This window comes from Xenopus tropicalis, chromosome 6 (assembly GCF_000004195.4).
Source record: "Xenopus tropicalis strain Nigerian chromosome 6, UCB_Xtro_10.0, whole genome shotgun sequence".
In the NCBI taxonomy this organism is placed as follows: Eukaryota; Metazoa; Chordata; class Amphibia; order Anura; family Pipidae; genus Xenopus; species Xenopus tropicalis.
Genome location: NC_030682.2, coordinates 126,604,415 through 126,624,315, shown reverse-complemented (window position 1 = coordinate 126,624,315; position 19,901 = coordinate 126,604,415). Strand labels below are relative to the sequence as shown.

Genomic DNA, 19,901 nt, shown 5'->3' with positions numbered 1-19,901 from the left:
TTTAGTCGCCCAAATATACAGTACTATAGCGGTAAATATTTAGTCGCCCAAATATACAGTACTGTAGCGGTAAATATTTAGTCGCCAAAATATACAGTACTGTAGCGGTAAATATTTAGTCGCCCAAATATACAGTACTGTAGCGGTAAATATTTAGTCGCCAAAATATACTGTACTGTAGCGGCAAATATTTAGTCGCCCAAATATACAGTACTGTAGCGGTAAATATTTAGTTGCCCAAATATACAGTACTGTAGCGGTAAATATTTAGTCGCCAAAATATACTGTACTGTAGCGGTAAATATTTAGTCGCCAAAATATACAGTACTGTAGCGGTAAATATTTAGTCGCCAAAATATACAGTACTGTAGCGGTAAATATTTAGTCGCCCAAATATACAGTACTATAGCGGTAAATATTTAGTCGCCAAAATATACAGTACTGTAGCGGTAAATATTTAGTCGCCCAAATATACAGTACTGTAGCGGTAAATATTTAGTCGCCAAAATATACTGTACTGTAGCGGTAAATATTTAGTCGCCAAAATATACAGTACTGTAGCGGCAAATATTTAGTCGCCCAAATATACAGTACTGTAGCGGTAAATATTTAGTCGCCAAAATATACTGTACTGTAGCGGTAAATATTTAGTCGCCCAAATATACAGTACTGTAGCGGTAAATATTTAGTCGCCCAAATATACAGTACTGTAGCGGTAAATATTTAGTCGCCAAAATATACAGTACTGTAGCGGTAAATATTTAGTCACCCAAATATACAGTACTATAGCGGTAAATATTTAGTCACCCAAATATACAGTACTATAGCGGTAAATATTTAGTCGCCCAAATATACAGTACTGTAGCGGTAAATATTTAGTCGCCAAAATATACAGTACTGTAGCGGTAAATATTTAGTCGCCCAAATATACAGTACTGTAGCGGTAAATATTTAGTTGCCAAAATATACTGTACTGTAGCGGTAAATATTTAGTCGCCAAAATATACAGTACTATAGCGGTAAATATTTAGTCGCCCAAATATACAGTACTGTAGCGGTAAATATTTAGTCACCCAAATATACAGTACTATAGCGGTAAATATTTAGTCGCCCAAATATACAGTACTGTAGCTGTAAATATTTAGTCACCCAAATATACAGTACTATAGCGGTAAATATTTAGTCGCCCGAATATACAGTACTGTAGCGGTAAATATTTAGTTGCCAAAATATACAGTACTGTAGCGGTAAATATTTAGTCGCCCAAATATACAGTACTGTAGCGGTAAATATTTAGTCGCCAAAATATACTGTACTGTAGCGGCAAATATTTAGTCGCCCAAATATACAGTACTGTAGCGGTAAATATTTAGTTGCCCAAATATACAGTACTGTAGCGGTAAATATTTAGTCGCCAAAATATACTGTACTGTAGCGGTAAATATTTAGTCGCCAAAATATACTGTACTGTAGCGGTAAATATTTAGTCGCCAAAATATACAGTACTGTAGCGGTAAATATTTAGTCGCCCAAATATACAGTACTGTAGCGGTAAATATTTAGTCACCCAAATATACAGTACTATAGCGGTAAATATTTAGTCGCCAAAATATACTGTACTGTAGCGGTAAATATTTAGTCACCCAAATATACAGTACTATAGCGGTAAATATTTAGTCGCCCAAATATACAGTACTGTGGCGGTAAATATTTAGTCGCCAAAATATACAGTACTGTAGCGGTAAATATTTAGTCGCCCAAATATACAGTACTGTAGCGGTAAATATTTAGTCGCCAAAATATACAGTACTATAGCGGTAAATATTTAGTCACCCAAATATACAGTACTATAGCGGTAAATATTTAGTCGCCCAAATATACAGTACTGTGGCGGTAAATATTTAGTCGCCAAAATATACAGTACTGTAGCGGTAAATATTTAGTCGCCCAAATATACAGTACTGTAGCGGTAAATATTTAGTCGCCAAAATATACTGTACTGTAGCGGTAAATATTTAGTCGCCAAAATATACAGTACTATAGCGGTAAATATTTAGTCGCCCAAATATACAGTACTGTAGCGGTAAATATTTAGTCACCCAAATATACAGTACTATAGCGGTAAATATTTAGTCGCCCAAATATACAGTACTGTAGCGGTAAATATTTAGTCACCCAAATATACAGTACTATAGCGGTAAATATTTAGTCGCCCAAATATACAGTACTGTAGCGGTAAATATTTAGTCGCCAAAATATACAGTACTGTAGCGGTAAATATTTAGTCGCCCAAATATACAGTACTGTAGCGGTAAATATTTAGTCGCCAAAATATACTGTACTGTAGCGGCAAATATTTAGTCGCCCAAATATACAGTACTGTAGCGGTAAATATTTAGTTGCCCAAATATACAGTACTGTAGCGGTAAATATTTAGTCGCCAAAATATACTGTACTGTAGCGGTAAATATTTAGTCGCCAAAATATACAGTACTGTAGCGGTAAATATTTAGTCGCCAAAATATACAGTACTGTAGCGGTAAATATTTAGTCGCCCAAATATACAGTACTGTAGCGGTAAATATTTAGTCGCCAAAATATACAGTACTGTAGCGGTAAATATTTAGTCGCCCAAATATACAGTACTATAGCGGTAAATATTTAGTCGCCCAAATATACAGTACTGTAGCGGTAAATATTTAGTCGCCAAAATATACAGTACTGTAGCGGTAAATATTAAGTCGCCCAAATATACAGTACTGTAGCGGTAAATATTTAGTCGCCAAAATATACTGTACTGTAGCGGTAAATATTTAGTCGCCAAAATATACAGTACTGTAGCGGCAAATATTTAGTCGCCCAAATATACAGTACTGTAGCGGTAAATATTTAGTCGCCAAAATATACTGTACTGTAGCGGTAAATATTTAGTCGCCAAAATATACAGTACTATAGCGGTAAATATTTAGTCGCCCAAATATACAGTACTGTAGCGGTAAATATTTAGTCGCCAAAATATACAGTACTGTAGCGGTAAATATTTAGTCACCCAAATATACAGTACTATAGCGGTAAATATTTAGTCACCCAAATATACAGTACTATAGCGGTAAATATTTAGTCGCCCAAATATACAGTACTGTAGCGGTAAATATTTAGTCGCCAAAATATACAGTACTGTAGCGGTAAATATTTAGTCGCCCAAATATACAGTACTGTAGCGGTAAATATTTAGTTGCCAAAATATACTGTACTGTAGCGGTAAATATTTAGTCGCCAAAATATACAGTACTATAGCGGTAAATATTTAGTCGCCCAAATATACTGTACTGTAGCGGTAAATATTTAGTCGCCAAAATATACAGTACTGTAGCGGTAAATATTTAGTCACCCAAATATACAGTACTATAGCGGTAAATATTTAGTCGCCCAAATATACAGTACTGTAGCGGTAAATATTTAGTCACCCAAATATACAGTACTATAGCGGTAAATATTTAGTCGCCCAAATATACAGTACTGTAGCGGTAAATATTTAGTCACCCAAATATACAGTATTATAGCGGTAAATATTTAGTCGCCCAAATATACAGTACTGTAGCGGTAAATATTTAGTCACCCAAATATACAGTACTATAGCGGTAAATATTTAGTCGCCCAAATATACAGTACTGTAGCGGTAAATATTTAGTCGCCAAAATATACAGTACTGTAGCGGTAAATATTTAGTCGCCCAAATATACAGTACTGTAGCGGTAAATATTTAGTCGCCAAAATATACTGTACTGTAGCGGTAAATATTTAGTCGCCAAAATATACAGTACTGTAGCGGTAAATATTTAGTCACCCAAATATACAGTACTATAGCGGTAAATATTTAGTCACCCAAATATACAGTACTATAGCGGTAAATATTTAGTCGCCCAAATATACTGTACTGTAGCGGTAAATATTTAGTCGCCAAAATATACAGTACTATAGCGGTAAATATTTAGTCGCCCAAATATACTGTACTGTAGCGGTAAATATTTAGTCGCCAAAATATACAGTACTGTAGCGGTAAATATTTAGTCACCCAAATATACAGTACTATAGCGGTAAATATTTAGTCGCCCAAATATACAGTACTGTAGCGGTAAATATTTAGTCACCCAAATATACAGTACTATAGCGGTAAATATTTAGTCGCCCAAATATACAGTACTGTAGCGGTAAATATTTAGTCACCCAAATATACAGTACTATAGCGGTAAATATTTAGTCGCCCAAATATACAGTACTGTAGCGGTAAATATTTAGTCACCCAAATATACAGTACTATAGCGGTAAATATTTAGTCACCCAAATATACAGTACTATAGCGGTAAATATTTAGTCGCCCAAATATACAGTACTGTAGCGGTAAATATTTAGTCGCCAAAATATACAGTACTGTAGCGGTAAATATTTAGTCGCCCAAATATACAGTACTGTAGCGGTAAATATTTAGTTGCCAAAATATACTGTACTGTAGCGGTAAATATTTAGTCGCCAAAATATACAGTACTATAGCGGTAAATATTTAGTCGCCCAAATATACTGTACTGTAGCGGTAAATATTTAGTCGCCAAAATATACAGTACTGTAGCGGTAAATATTTAGTCACCCAAATATACAGTACTATAGCGGTAAATATTTAGTCGCCCAAATATACAGTACTGTAGCGGTAAATATTTAGTCACCCAAATATACAGTACTATAGCGGTAAATATTTAGTCGCCCAAATATACAGTACTGTAGCGGTAAATATTTAGTCACCCAAATATACAGTACTATAGCGGTAAATATTTAGTCGCCCAAATATACAGTACTGTAGCGGTAAATATTTAGTCACCCAAATATACAGTACTATAGCGGTAAATATTTAGTCGCCCAAATATACAGTACTGTAGCGGTAAATATTTAGTCGCCAAAATATACAGTACTGTAGCGGTAAATATTTAGTCGCCCAAATATACAGTACTGTAGCGGTAAATATTTAGTCGCCAAAATATACTGTACTGTAGCGGTAAATATTTAGTCGCCAAAATATACAGTACTATAGCGGTAAATATTTAGTCGCCCAAATATACAGTACTGTAGCGGTAAATATTTAGTCGCCAAAATATACAGTACTGTAGCGGTAAATATTTAGTCACCCAAATATACAGTACTATAGCGGTAAATATTTAGTCACCCAAATATACAGTACTATAGCGGTAAATATTTAGTCGCCCAAATATACAGTACTGTAGCGGTAAATATTTAGTCGCCAAAATATACAGTACTGTAGCGGTAAATATTTAGTCGCCCAAATATACAGTACTGTAGCGGTAAATATTTAGTCGCCAAAATATACTGTACTGTAGCGGTAAATATTTAGTCGCCAAAATATACAGTACTGTAGCGGCAAATATTTAGTCGCCCAAACATACAGTACTATAGCGGTAAATATTTAGTCGCCCAAATATACAGTACTGTAGCGGTAAATATTTAGTCGCCAAAATATACTGTACTGTAGCGGTAAATATTTAGTCGCACAAAATCCATTACTAGGTATAATAATTATAGAAAAGTACAGTAAATGAGCTTTTGGCAATAAAATATGGACTTTGCAGTGCTATTTATTCAAGTATGTGTTTCCCCTAGAGTGACGCGGCTACAAGTGATGAAATGTTTTACCAGGCATGGATTCGCAGCAAAGTTTTGGACGTGCAGCGAATATTTCCGCGGCAAATTTTTTCATGCGTTTCGCAAAACAATCTGCCAATGGCAAAATGCATAAAAAAATTCGGCATGCAAATATTCAACACACGTCCAAAAATTTACACAGGCATCAAAAAATAATAGTCGCGGGCAACAATTTTTTTGCCCGCACAACATTTTTGCCGTTTTGTGGATCTTTTGAAAGATTTGCTAATTTTTCACCAAAGATAACCAGAACACATTTGCTCATCACTAGTGGCTACTATTTATAAGCATCTACTATTTATATGCTACCATTTATATGCTACCATTTATATGTGGCTACTATTTATATGCTACCATTTATATGTGGCTAATATTTATATACACCATTTATATGCGGCGTCAATTTCTATACACTATTTAAAGCTACTATTTATATCCAGCGACTAAACGCGAGCGTTATTTAGCGCATGTACCAGCAAATACCGCATTGAAATAGTCTTCTCGAGTTAAATAACGCATGCAATATCGCACGTAAAATAGCGCAAGTATGCTTATAGTGAATCGTGCGAAAAATCGCGAAAATTAAGACGCGATAACATTTTTACCGCACGCTATAAATAGCGCACGTTATTTCGCACTTTAGTGAATTGGCCCCCATGACTTTAAATAAGCATATTAGCTAGTATGGTAACTGTGGAAAACTCGAGAGTAAAGAGATCTCATGTAAAGCTATTGGGAATCATAAATGGTCAGTGCAAGTAAAGGCATTTGTCACATAATTCCTAAAAAAAAGTGACTTTCCTTGGAACATGTTATAGTAGGACAGTGCCAAAACTAATGCTTCCCAATCTCTAGCAGGAAAGTTAGAATTTGAAACATTAAATTACAGTAAGTGCTTATACTAAAAGCAAATCTTATTTCACTTCGAAAAGGGAAAAACATTGAAAGTAGCCTTATCAAAAGCCTTAATACAACAGTATGGGTATGAAAGCACAACAATATCTATGGGGAAATGAAGATGTTTATGTTCCCATCAATTCCCATCTCTTTTCTAAGAACCATCATTGACAGATCTTCCCCATCTGCACTTATTCATGTGGCATTTCCCAAATGGGGGCTGACAGATAAAGCAATACGAGAGAAATACAATTTTTAAGAACAAAACATATGAGTTGGTCAATCAGTCAACCTGTCATCTAAGAAATATCTCTATTATGGCAAAATCGATTATCTTACTGACACATTTCTGCTGCAATGAAATACTGAGTGTAACTCAATTGGAAGCCTAAAAATGCAGAAAAATGAGTATTTCTCTGTTGCTTTGTGCTAGGGATTCCAATACAGTCAGGATCCCAATCAGGGCAAGATTAGGGCATTACATGCAGATACCCCAAAACTTATAATGGCTGTATGAACATGTGAAATCTAAATCATTACCATTTGATTTTCTGTCAGGAAGCTTTTCTGCACCTCTTGTGTTTCATTAAATTGTGCTGTGTACTGACAGTCTGCATTTCCTACATGACTGTTTTACTTGAGTCCATATCTACGTTGAGTCTATGGGAGATGGCCTTCCAGTAATTTGGAGCTCTCTGGGTAATGGGTTTCTAGATAATAGATCGCTTACCTGTACTAAACACAAGTCTGCAGGTAAATGCAACTGTATTGTGGACCTATATTTTATTTCTTAATTCCCTTCATCATCTTTTGGTACCAGAGACATAGAAAACTCGGCAAAGACTTAAACACATCTAAACTCTGTCTGTAATAGGCAGGGTGGGAAAATGAATTAGTACTAAGCACAAAGTGTCATTGAGAGTTAAAGGAACTGCATTACTGAAATTACTTAAATAAACAAAGAGCATGTCTAAGGGCAGGGGTACACGGGGAGATTAGTCGCGCCGCGACAAGTCTCCGTTGTTGCGGGCAACTAATCTCCCAGCAATGCCATCCCACCGGCTAGAATGTAAATCGCGGTGCTGCGATTTGAAGAAGTCGCCCGAAGTTTCCTCTCAATGCAACTTCGGCGACTTCAGCAAATCCCGGCGCCGCGTATGCCATCCCACCGGCGATTTACATTCTAGCCGGTGGGATAGCAGATGATTAGTCGCCCGCAACAACGAAGATTTGTCGAGGGGCAACTAATCTCCCCATGTGTCACTGCCCTAAGGGTTTCCATATCTTGACAGAACCCAAGATTACTGCATTTTTCTCTCAAGAGAAAAAATTATATCTTGGGTTGACTTGCCCTTTAAGTTCATCTTTAACATGTTATAGAATGCCCTATTTGGTCTTCATTGTTTATTTTATTTTAGTTGTTGAATTATGTGCCTTCCTCTTCTACATATTTCCAGCTTTTAATTGGGTGTAACTAAAAACTATTGCTCTGTAAAATTACAATTTTATTATTATTGTTACTTTTAATTCCTTATCTTTCTATTCGGGCCCTCTCCTATTTATATTCCAGATCTTTTTTTTTCAAACCACAGCCTGGTTGCTATGGTAAACAAGACCCTAGCAATCAGATAGCTGCTGATATTCCATTACTGAAATACCAAAAAACACACAAAATAAAAACAAACTGCAAATTGTCTCAAAACATTGTCTATATCACACTAAGGGGTATATTTATCATGCTGTGTAAAAAGTGGAGTGAAGCATTAACGGTGATGTTGCCTAGGGCAACCAATGAGCAATTAGATTTCAACAGAAAACCAAAGCAAAGCATCTGATTGGCTGCTATGAGCAACATCAGTGGTAGCTTTACTCCACTTTTTACACAGCATGATAAATATACCCCTAAAAGTTAATATAAAGCCTTACAACCCCTTTAAATAGAATGAGATGGTTTAAGATGATGTGAATTATTTTATAATATATTTTTAATTGGCTGAATGCCTTCCTCTTACTTTAAAACTCCCCCTTTTCATATTTTACAAAACAATGTGTCACACACACAAAATATTAGAGTTTTCAATGTAGCATTGCAAACAATCTAACTGGCAAATGTAAATACCCTCTTATGTACATTCCTCTCGTGTTAATAATCCATAGAGATCATACACTCAGTTCGTACTAAAGGAATCCCAGGGTACCAAACAGAAGCCAGTGGCAATATAAATGTTCAACAGTATGAAGTGATCAACGAATGCATATTTAAAAACATCACTTAAACCTGATGCGTTGCTGCGCTGTACGATCTATTCCCAAAGGCGCTGCTCTAATTATTTGTATGAGGAATGTTCTCTGAATTAGCTTTGCCTGAGTAAATTACATAAAGAGCAGCACATTCTGCAACCCTCCTCTCACTGATGTATTGCTCCAACCGGCAAATCCCATTACCAGCACCCTGAGTGCATTGCTACAGTTATTAAGGATGAGAAAGCAGGGATGGGAATTGGATTCATTTAGGAAAAATATTAGGGGATTCCCCATACTAATAATAATGAATACCTTAAAGGGGAACTCTGGTTTTGGAACCAAAATTTGTTAAAAAGCCCCACACAGCAAAGCTACCCCTGATATACCTGTGACTGTAATCTGTTCCTTTACAAAGTATGAATAAATACCATTATTATGTGCTGAAATCCAGTTGCAAAATATTTCTTCTCTTCCTGCATCATTTGAGCTTCTGGCAGAGGAGGAGGGACTAAAACACTGATGTTATAAATTGTAAAAAAATTCCCACAGCTTACAGACAACACGCAAGAACTACATAAATCACAATGCATTGCACTATGGTGTTCCTTTCCTTATTGACATCACATGTGCAGGGAATCGTGGGATTTGGGGGATGCAGGCTGAAGGCTGGTAGAAGACAGTCGACTACTGGTTAATTTTTTTTTGAGTCTCAAAGTAGTCAGCCAGATCAGCAGGGGAACAGGGGGCGGGGCTTAGGTAACTGTTCCAAACCATATTATCACATAAAAAAATCATGAAAAGGCTGCATATTTTTTAACTGATGAATATTGAAAAGTTGCTTGAAAGTAAGTTCATTTTTAAAAGTTTAAATTGTGTTTGGGTGGAGTTCCCCTTTAAAATTGAAACAAAAAGATACTTTATTACCTACAAAGTAGCATTCAAACACTAAGGGGCAGATTTACTAATCCACAAATCCGAATCCCGAAAGGGAAAAAATCGAATTGGAAACGAAAATGTTGCGACTTTTCCGTCGCCGTCACGATTTTTTCGTATTGAGCCATAGTAAACGGCGGAAAAACCAATCTGATTTGTTCGCGACGGCATCGAAAAAGTAGCGGAAAATATCAGAAAAAGTCGCGATGGCGACAGAAAAATCACGAGACATACGAAAAAGTCACGATGGCAACGAAAAAGTCACAAAAATACCGATCATTACGAAAAAAAGCATTCGGACGCCTTCAGACTGTTCGTGAGTTAGTAAATCTCCCCCTAAGTGAGAGTTAGAATTATAGGATAGGAAGGTGGAATGAGCAAGTGTTTCTCCAACAGATTGCCCCTATACAGATCAAGTATAGTTCCAGCATAAGGATGAGATTTGAAGTGCATGCTCCTCTGCTGTTTTGGATAAACCAAACACTATAATAGATTATTATCACAATATTTTCTTTTAACTGTGAAGAGTCAAGGGACCTGGACAAATGATGGAAAGCAAAAAAGGGTAGATTGATGCCCAAAACTGATAAGAACCCTGGGATAGGTTGTAAGTTTGATGATGTTTTAGTATAAGATACAGGCCAAACAATGACTTTTTCCAACATAAAGCACTTGGATTGGCCCAAATAAGATTAGTTCTGTAGAATCAGCGGTTTGCAGGATCAACAGATTTACATATAAAATGTAAGTTTATAAAAAAGACACCGATGTTTGATTGAGTGGTATTTATTTGGCAGTAACATTATGTTAATTGGATATTGGGGAGCTGTTAAATCTTTGGCCATGGAAGACATTACTGAAAAATCCTCCCTTTAGGCATTATAACTGCACTCTATACAGCATGGCTATGACAAAGTGGGCAACATGCAGAAATCATTCGCATTAAGAGAATTATCTGGTATGAAACAAATATCAGTGCACAACACTATTTCATTAGGAAATGTCATTTTCCAATGTGTTTCATGTTCCCCTTGAAATGCTGTACATTTCCTAGGTGACAGATGGTTATTATTTAATTTAATAATTGAAAATAAACCTTTGGTGAAGTATGTAGGCCTATGTAAGAACTCCTGGGAATCTTATCTCCATCTGTCTCTCTGTAGACGTCATGTCCATCAGATATTTCCCCACATATGTTTGACTAGACACTCAAGCCAATATTGAGACAGGTGAATACGTATAAGTGGCATTCTCCTATATATTGTGCCAAGGGAAATTAAGGACAAAAAATGGTGAGGAGTTGGAATTTGCTATAGAAAATCTAACATTCTTATTTATATACATTAGAACTTTAAAGCTCTGATGTTTCATGATATGAAACTGTAATGGTCAATTGTGTATATATTTCTTATCTGTTATTTATATAGCTCTGACAGATTTACACAGAGCTTCATTGAGATTATACATCAGCCCCTGCCCCAGTAGAGCTTACAATCTAAGGTCCCTGTCAGGTTCACACACACACAGTAGGGTCAGCGTTATTAGGAGCCAAATATTCCATTGTGTTGAGATAAGCATTCCAAACACCTATCTGCTCTCTTGCTGATCTCCACAACATTTTCCATACAGATAGAAAACCATGTGTCCATCTGAGAGAAGAACTGGGTCCCTGAAGGACCATGGCTAAAACTCTATTACTATCTAACACTACTGTGAATGGACCAGGTACCGAAGTCGGAACCCAAAGTTTAAGAAGGTACAGAACAAAAAACAAAGGTTTGTAAGAGTGTGGTAGTCTGGTATTCTGGGGGAATTCTGAATAACTTGTATTTTCTTGGTATACTTAGTCAGATAAGGACCCCAGTGCCTAGACTTGGATAAAGAATTTAGGAGGAGAATCTAGGCATTCTGCATTCATTGTGTGCAATATCCAGTAGGACTGTGCATATGTGAATGTCTAACTAATAGACTATCTAACAAAGAGACTGAATGTATGAGAGATTCTCTTCAAGTCTTTGTGGGACCTGTTTGCAGTATTTGTACAGGGCAAAGTCTGCTATTGCCATTTACCAAATAAAAAACGGGGTATTTGCCATTCATATGAGAAACTTTTTGATGATGAGGAAGCCTCATTGTTGCACTAAGTGCAGTCAGTGCAATGCTAGACATTAGTATACAGTTATGTATAATTGGATTAATTATAGGCATTCTTTGCACCCATAATCCCCTTTGAATTTACCAATGGGAAGTTAGCTGTCAGATGGATCCTAACAGGGAGCATTAAGCTAAGTCTTGAGGACCTACTGTACCTGTTATAGACACCCTGATGCATCTGAAAGCAGGCACTTAAAGCAGCAGATCTATTAGAAGTTGAATTGTTTTTTCCCAGATGGCTGATTTTTGCACACAAACTTGACATTTTGCCAAAATTTTAACAAACTGCTTTAGTTACCAAAGCTTTTCCCCACTTTACCCACTGGGAGTTTCTTCAAAAAATGTGTGCCAGGTTTGATCAGGTGAAAACAATTCTACCCCATGCCCCCAAAAAACTAGTGTACGGGAAACCAAAAACATAAAACTGATTCGTTTTCATATACAGTGTTTTCTCACTGGAAATTAAGAAAATGAAAGAGCGTATTCTTTTCTTGACCTTTGGTAAATCTGACCCTTAGCCTGTGGGAGGTTGATAGCTGAAACAGCTGGATAGGCTTTCCTACTATATATACAAAACAATTTTAATTTTAGAAGTTTTATCTACATCTACTGGGGGTCAAATATCTGTGTTGCTCCCACCATAAGGCAGACGATGTTGCTCTTCCAGGTCTCTGCTTATCAGTTACTCCTGCAGGATAGTTTGGGAGGCTCCCACAGCTCCATATGAGTAAATGGTTTACATATAAATCCTTCATATAATCACCAAACATTTGAGAAGGATTTAACGTTATGTTGAGTCTGATTCATGAAATGCCAAATCCTTCAGAACACAAGAGCGTTAATCCCTCAAAGTCAAAGCAAGTAAACAGCCCTGCTCTTTTCTCTGCAAATGAGCATCATATTGCTTTCCTGCTGCCAGGACAGAATGAGGGGAACTGCAATGTATCCGCTGGCTCTGCAGAGCACTCTTCTACCTGCTCGATATGGCAGGGAATCAGGCTCCCAAGCCAGCAATCATGGGATTAGCCAAAGCATAGGAAGCCTTGTTGCCTACAGGGCAGCATGCATACTCTCCATACTCACTAACATGACTATAAAGCCAGACTGATTAAATACATGGTTGTGTATGTGCGTGCTTGAGTAGCTAGTGCTTTTACCAAGACTTAATATATAATTTATCTCTACATTCTGTCTGTATTTATTCAGCGACGCTCTCAAAAGGGTAGTGACTCACCAGGTTTTCTTAGTGAAAAGACAAATGCTGGGGGTTTCCTCCCACCAGGGACCAGATCAGACACCTAAGGAACATCCAATTTTACACAGTACAGTTGCTTTACTACAAATTCTGCTTTTTTGTTTGTTTGTTTGTTATACTGGATAAACAAAATACTTTCAGATATCAAATAGGATTTAAAGGAACACTATACCCCTAGTATAAATACTTTACTAACAAATAGTTTATCATATTAAGTGGCCTATTAAAGAATTTTGCCAAACTGGAATATATATATCAGTAAATATTGCCCTTACATCTCTTACTTTGAGCCGCCATTTTGTGATAGACTATGTGCTCCCTCAGAGATCAGCTGACAGGAAATAATGCAGCTCTGACTGTAACAGGAAGACATTTTGAAGTAAAAGACTCAGTCCATTTATTGGTTGATGTAACCTAGCCTGTATGTGCTTTTGTGTGCATTGTGAATCATATGATCCCAGGAAGTGGCCCTTATTATTTAAAATGGCAATTTTCTATTTAGGATTACCCAATGGTTCATAGTACTAAAAGGTATTTTTATATGAAAACTGTTTATTTTGATAAAGCAGTGTTTTACATATGAGCTTTTTTATGCAATATATATTTGTAGAGACCTACATTGTTCAGGGGTAAAGTTTTCCTTTAACTAAATGTATTTATCAATGGGCAGTATAGTATGTTTCCTATGTACTGTAAGCTTATTGGTAAATGGAGGTACTCTAGCAACTCCGTGCAGCACACAATACATGTGATACATAGGGGTATATTTATCATGCTGTGTAAAAAGTGGAGTAAAACATCACCGGTGATGTTGCTCATAGCAGCCAATCAGATGCTTCGCTTTGGTTTTCTAACTGTTGAAATCTAATTGCTGATTGGTTGCCCTGGGCAACATCACCGGTAATGCTTCACTCCACTTTTTACACAGCATGATAAATATACCGCTTAATCTCAGGTGGGGCCCTTGCATACTGCTAGAGGAAGGGTGTTGCAGAACTATCATTCTCAAGTGAAATAACTTATTTTATTGGCAGGAACAATCTCTTGGGAGAATAGGCACAGATGATACAGTGTAATTGTTCAGCAAATACTCACAAATAGAACCTTCAAAAGTATTTGCCAATAACCAGTCTACAGTCAACTTTAAAATGTCCCAACCCACGCTTTAGGCTCCTTCAAGTGGAACTTAGGAAGGATAGCATCTATCTCTAGAGCTTCTGTACACTTAAGTCCCTATCCTGAGAATACCCTAAATGCCCTTAGCCTAGCACTCACTTCTAGAGCGAGCCCTATATCCTCACATCTAAGTTTCCCTACTGGGCCCACCATTTCCCAGGCTCTAACCCTCTTTCACCTTTCTGCCCAGGTGGAACCCAATAAGAAAGAGAGCGAGCCCTGTCATTTTTTTAAAACAACAAATAGAAACAAGTATTTTCCCATTTTAGTCAATATGGATTTTAAGAAATGAAATAAAGCCACTGCGGTGCAAGATACTGATTATTCACTGATTCTCTCTGTGTATCGCTCTACTGCAGGTCTTCTAGTGTCAAAACCTTTAAAAAATCCTGCAAAGATCGGTGCACACCATCCAGCATTGCCGTGGCAACCTGTAAGATTATGTCAAAAGTGACAACACTATGGGTGAACTAGAAGAAATTCAGATGCAGAGGATTGCGGTTGTACTTAATCTACTGTAAAACGGGAGACTCACCATTTTTATCTGCTCTCCTCAGAATCTGCAAGGAAACAAATGTGAAAAATCATTAATAAAAACACAAATATAAGTGGCACATTCATAAAACATGCAAACTCTGAAAAATCATTAACACAAAAATAAGCTGTATATTCATAAATTGCTCCTTGTGGGTTGTTTGGATAAGTCATGTTCCTAAAAGCAGCAGGTATCGGGTAACTACATGAGAGCACACAGAGGGTAGCACTGCTGCCTAGCATATCTATAGTCATGGGGTTCATTCCCTCCCAGAATCCAATGTGCCTTGAGTTGGTCCTTCCTGTATCTCTGTGGGTGCTGTAGGTGTCTAGGTTAATTGGCTTCTTGTTAAATTCATCCCTAGAGTATGTTTGTGTGATAGAATGTTTAGATTGTAAGCTCCTGTGGGACAAGGATATAAGTGAATAACTGAACAAAGCATTGTTTATTAAGTCATAATCCATCTGATACAGTCAATATCCCCCTGACTGGAGAGAACACTGCCATGTACCAGGAAACCATCTGTAACGCCTGCAGCTGCCCAGTCATACATAGTAATGTATATAAGAGGATGAGGCTGATGAAATGCTATTGAATAGGTACAGGGAATAGACACCATGATGCATTTAGCTAAGGAGAGGAAAGGATTATTTATAGTTAGTGATAGTACTGATCCCATTGCACTTGTCATATTTTCATCTTTGCTATTTTTACTGTATGTATGGTACATGGCGTACAATAATAATAAGGTACTGTGTATAATTTCCTTTAATGAATCCTGTACCGAATTAGGCAATGCCTATTGACACAGTGGAAGTCCGAATCACGGAAAAGACACCAAACAGCCCAATTTGCAACTAAACACAGAACCAGTTGCATTAATTACGGTAAATCAGACACAATTGTGGTAGGAACAGAGCACCCCTTTTCAAGTGCAACTACACAGGAATTATGGGAAAAAATGCCGCATTGTGGGAAGAAAAAATGACAATTGCTTTTGAAACTAGACTTTGCTCACTGCTCTTACAGAAGTACATGTGCCATTTCATCTTCCAACTGGCGTCTCCTGTCAGATGGCAAAGCTTCCATGTAATTTACACATCAGATTTTTCTACCAGTCCCATCATATTTTGACCCATGCAACTACATCTGACTTATAGGATGCCTTCTGCAGATCCAGCCCCATCTCCAGTGAAAGTTTAGCTCTTAGACTATCACCAAAAATACACACATGCCAATATGTATCAATGGGCTTTTGAGATAGGCATGTTCTGGGCAGGAGTGTAGGAGTTGGGTGGGAGAGTCAGGTTACTGAGTTAGTTTAGCAGCCCAGTACAGGTATGGGACCTGTTATCCAGTATGCTCGGGACCTGGGGATTTTTTCCGGATAAGGGATCTTTCCGTAATTTGGATCTCCATAACTTAAGTCTACTAAAAATCATTTAAATATTGATAAAAAATAATTAAAAATGAATAAACCCAATACGATTGTTCTGCCCCCAATAAGGATTAATTATATCTTATTTGGGATCAAGTACAAGGTACTGTTTTATTTGTACAGACAAAAAGGAAATAATTTTTAAAAATTAGAATTATTTTCTTATAATGGAGTCTATGGGAGATGGCCTTTCCGTAATTCGGAACCTTCAGGATAATGGGTTTCCGGATAAGGGATCTCATACCTGTATACACTATTAACTATGAGCAGAAAAGCAGTTACATGGGTGAGTCGGCCACCAACAGCGACATGCATTTGATATTAGGAATCATTTGATCTGATCATATTATGGGCTGTGATCTTAAGGCAGTTCAACAATGGCTGAAGGGACACATAATAAAATTATAGACAATGATAAATTCACTATCATAAATACAGCAATCTATTATAGAATATTGTACATGTGTCTTATGTTGCAGATTAATTTGCATGCATTTTGCCCATGGCAGTGCTCTTACTGACAAAGCTTTGGAGCATGAGAGTTATGGGGGAATCAGAAAAACATTTTATATTCTTCTATGTTTATATTTTCTCTCTTGAATTTTGTGTGGGGAAAGGGTGATTACATTCTCTAATGATTCTAGAATCCATAACAAATGTACACCCATGTGTCTCTTCTGGAGCCCCCATTTTGTATAACATTAGATGGCATTGATGCCACAGTCCTTTCTTGAATGCCACCCTTTGTGGACAGAAGCAAAGCACATTGCATTAAAATACCTTTGCCTCAGCGTGGCCTCTACTCCATCAGTGTGGGTAACCAGGCAAGCAGCTCTATTGCCATGCTACGTATTATGCTCAGAGAAACAGACAGAATATTATGCTGCAGTTTGGTACCTGAGGCACAGGGAGGTTAAGTGAATTGCCCAAGGTCACCAGCATCTGACACAGGAATCAAACCCGGGCCACCCTAAGTCAATCGTTCTCCAAGGCTTCCTTGAATCAATCCTTAGTGCGTGTTCCTGGAATCATTACATCCATAGTAGGCATGGGGTCCAATGATTGTCCCTATAAATGCCCCTTTAATGAAGGTTGGTAATGAAAGTTGTTTCATGCAGGACTGGGCTAAAAACAACCTAAAATTCCCTTCAATGCCCCTAGTTTGAACTGTAATTGTAAGAACCTTTTCCTTCATTGTCTGGATATTACATTCACTGGGGTCTAAGCTGTACAGTATGTAGATACCAACAGAATCAGACTGAATGACTTGTAGGGCGAGTATTTATATCCCATAGCTGCATTTTTACAATAACCGTATTCTTTTCATATTTTACACCAATATATGTGTATTTTTAGTGACTGCTATCATTTGTATTTTCCCCAAATCTGAATCTTTTTAAGGGGCAACAACAGAGGAATCAGATCCTGAAACTACTAGGGGACCACGTAGGGGGCCCAGTGGGGCAGTGACTGATAAGCAAATTTAGTATGTGTTTATGAACCATGTATATATGTATAACCATGTATATATTCCCACTATTTGGGAATGACTTTACTGTGGAGTCCAATAACTTGTTGCCTTCTGGGTAGGAAGCAATATTGTATAGGGGTTTGTACCCCTTAAATGAGGCACAGCTATGATATATAAACTGTATGGAATTCAAGGATTTCCAGCTTGTCTTTGGAATTAAAGTTCATAACAGCTGGAGGGCTGCACATTGGTAAATGCTAAAAATACAACACAAAATTATTTCCCCTCTGTGCATTTCCCCCAAAGGGCCCCTTTGATTCTGGGCGCCCATGGCAAGTGACCTTTCTGCCCTTCCCTGCTGACAATGAAATGTTAAAGAGTCAGCTCTTCGGGCAAAACTACAATCTGTCTTGTTTCTGCCCAAAGCTATGAAATATACAATAATAAAGCCTCATTGTTTTGCATAGAGATTTGTGATTTTCAGGGATTATGCAGTATTTTTATTCAGCTGATTTTATTTACAAATAATAACTAATTGTGGTATATATTTTATTATAAAGTCCAGTGAAAACTAGGCTAATAACAAATGAAACAGTCTAAAATCTGCCCTGATAATAGTTGATTTAGCAATTGCTCATTTTTGTTAGTTCCACTGAGCTGATCCTGAAATCTTTCTCAGTGTGGAATACGCTCATCTTTAAATGTAACTGTTACATAACAATAAGAATGCTGAATTTAGTTCAACATGAAAAAAATGTGGGGGGTGAGAATGTATAGGAACTGCAGAACCGGGAAAAGAACAGTCTTCATGTAGCACAGGGTTCAAATACTCATCTGCACAGGTTACACTACAGATTGTATCTTGCTATTTGGTCTAAATGGGGTTACAGTATTCCACAATATGCAATTAACAGTAAGGAAAGAGTAGAATTGTCATGCCAGTTAATTGAGCAATCCTTATCGTTGTGAAGATACATATATATCTTAAATTGTGGTTACTGAAATACATTGGTGTTACATAACCCCTGTACATGGGTATACAGTATTAAATAGCATAGCACAAAGACATACAGAATATCTTTCTTTTCTCCCTTATACCCTCAACATGCATGTGAAACAAATACTGTATAACAGGACTATCTATCTATCTAATCTATAAACCAGTGCTGGTGTTAGAAAACTACTGGGTAATCTAATTGCATCCCCTGAAGAAAAGACACTGACATATCACATTCCTACAGAATCAGCCAGCGCAAGTGCTGAGTCCCTAGAGGTTGCCTGGAACCATAGGTGCCTTTCCTTGCTTATAAAGTTTGATGGATCTGGCTAGGGGTGAGCAGCCTCTCCTTCTGGGGCTGCTGGAACAGGATAACAGACAGAATTCAGGGAATAAGTAACAATGAGAAGCCACTTACATCCAGGAAGATGGACATGCCCTTGGTTAGGTGCAGGGATGAGCTGATCTCCTCGGAGGAGTCGGTCCTGGAAGGAGAAGGCATCTCCTGACCATCCATGGCTGGCTGCTGGCTCAGAGCTTCTTGCCTGTGTTCTGGAATGTGGATGCTGCTGCCAGGAATGTGCTTTGTGCTCTTGGATGAGGCACAGGTCAGCACTGGAAAGGCTCAGTCTCAGCAGCAATGTAATATTTGCTAATCCACAGTCAGTTGTCTTGAGTCCCTCCCAAGTGTGATCATCCTCCTCATCTTCAGCAGAACCCTCCTCTCTCACTCTATCCTGCCTCACTGGAGTCCCTATCATCATCGTCTCATTTCTTAGTATTCACATGTTGGCTCAGCAGCAAAAGGAGCACAAGCTGCACAGCATTACTGTACAATAAAGCTCATTATGGCAGCGCTGGAGCTCAAGGGAAAGTGCTGGGTACATTGTTCCAATGGAAAAAAAGTAGCAGTTCCCTGTTGCAGAACAAACCCAGACCTCTTCCATTTGCTCTCAGTGTCCACTAACCTAATGCTATCAGCGCCATCTAGTGTACAAATGGTAAATTGCAGCCCATTTTTGGAAGTGGAATGGTACAGGGACTTGGAACATTGGGGGACTCAGAGCTGGGGTTAAGGGGTCCCTTGGACTC

At 37.6% G+C, this 19,901-nt stretch overlaps 1 protein-coding gene across 1 annotated transcript in view; it reads right to left on the bottom strand.

Moving 5' to 3' along the window:
* necab1 (N-terminal EF-hand calcium binding protein 1) overlaps positions 1–19,442 on the bottom strand; it is a 107,696-nt gene extending 88,254 nt beyond the window's left edge. Inside the window, 2 exon segments of the mRNA NM_001102952.1 lie at positions 14,904–14,928; positions 19,228–19,442. Coding sequence (NP_001096422.1) covers positions 14,904–14,928; positions 19,228–19,326 — 124 coding nt within the window. The 5' untranslated portion in view covers positions 19,327–19,442.
* Between the last annotated feature and the right edge of the window lie 459 nt (positions 19,443–19,901).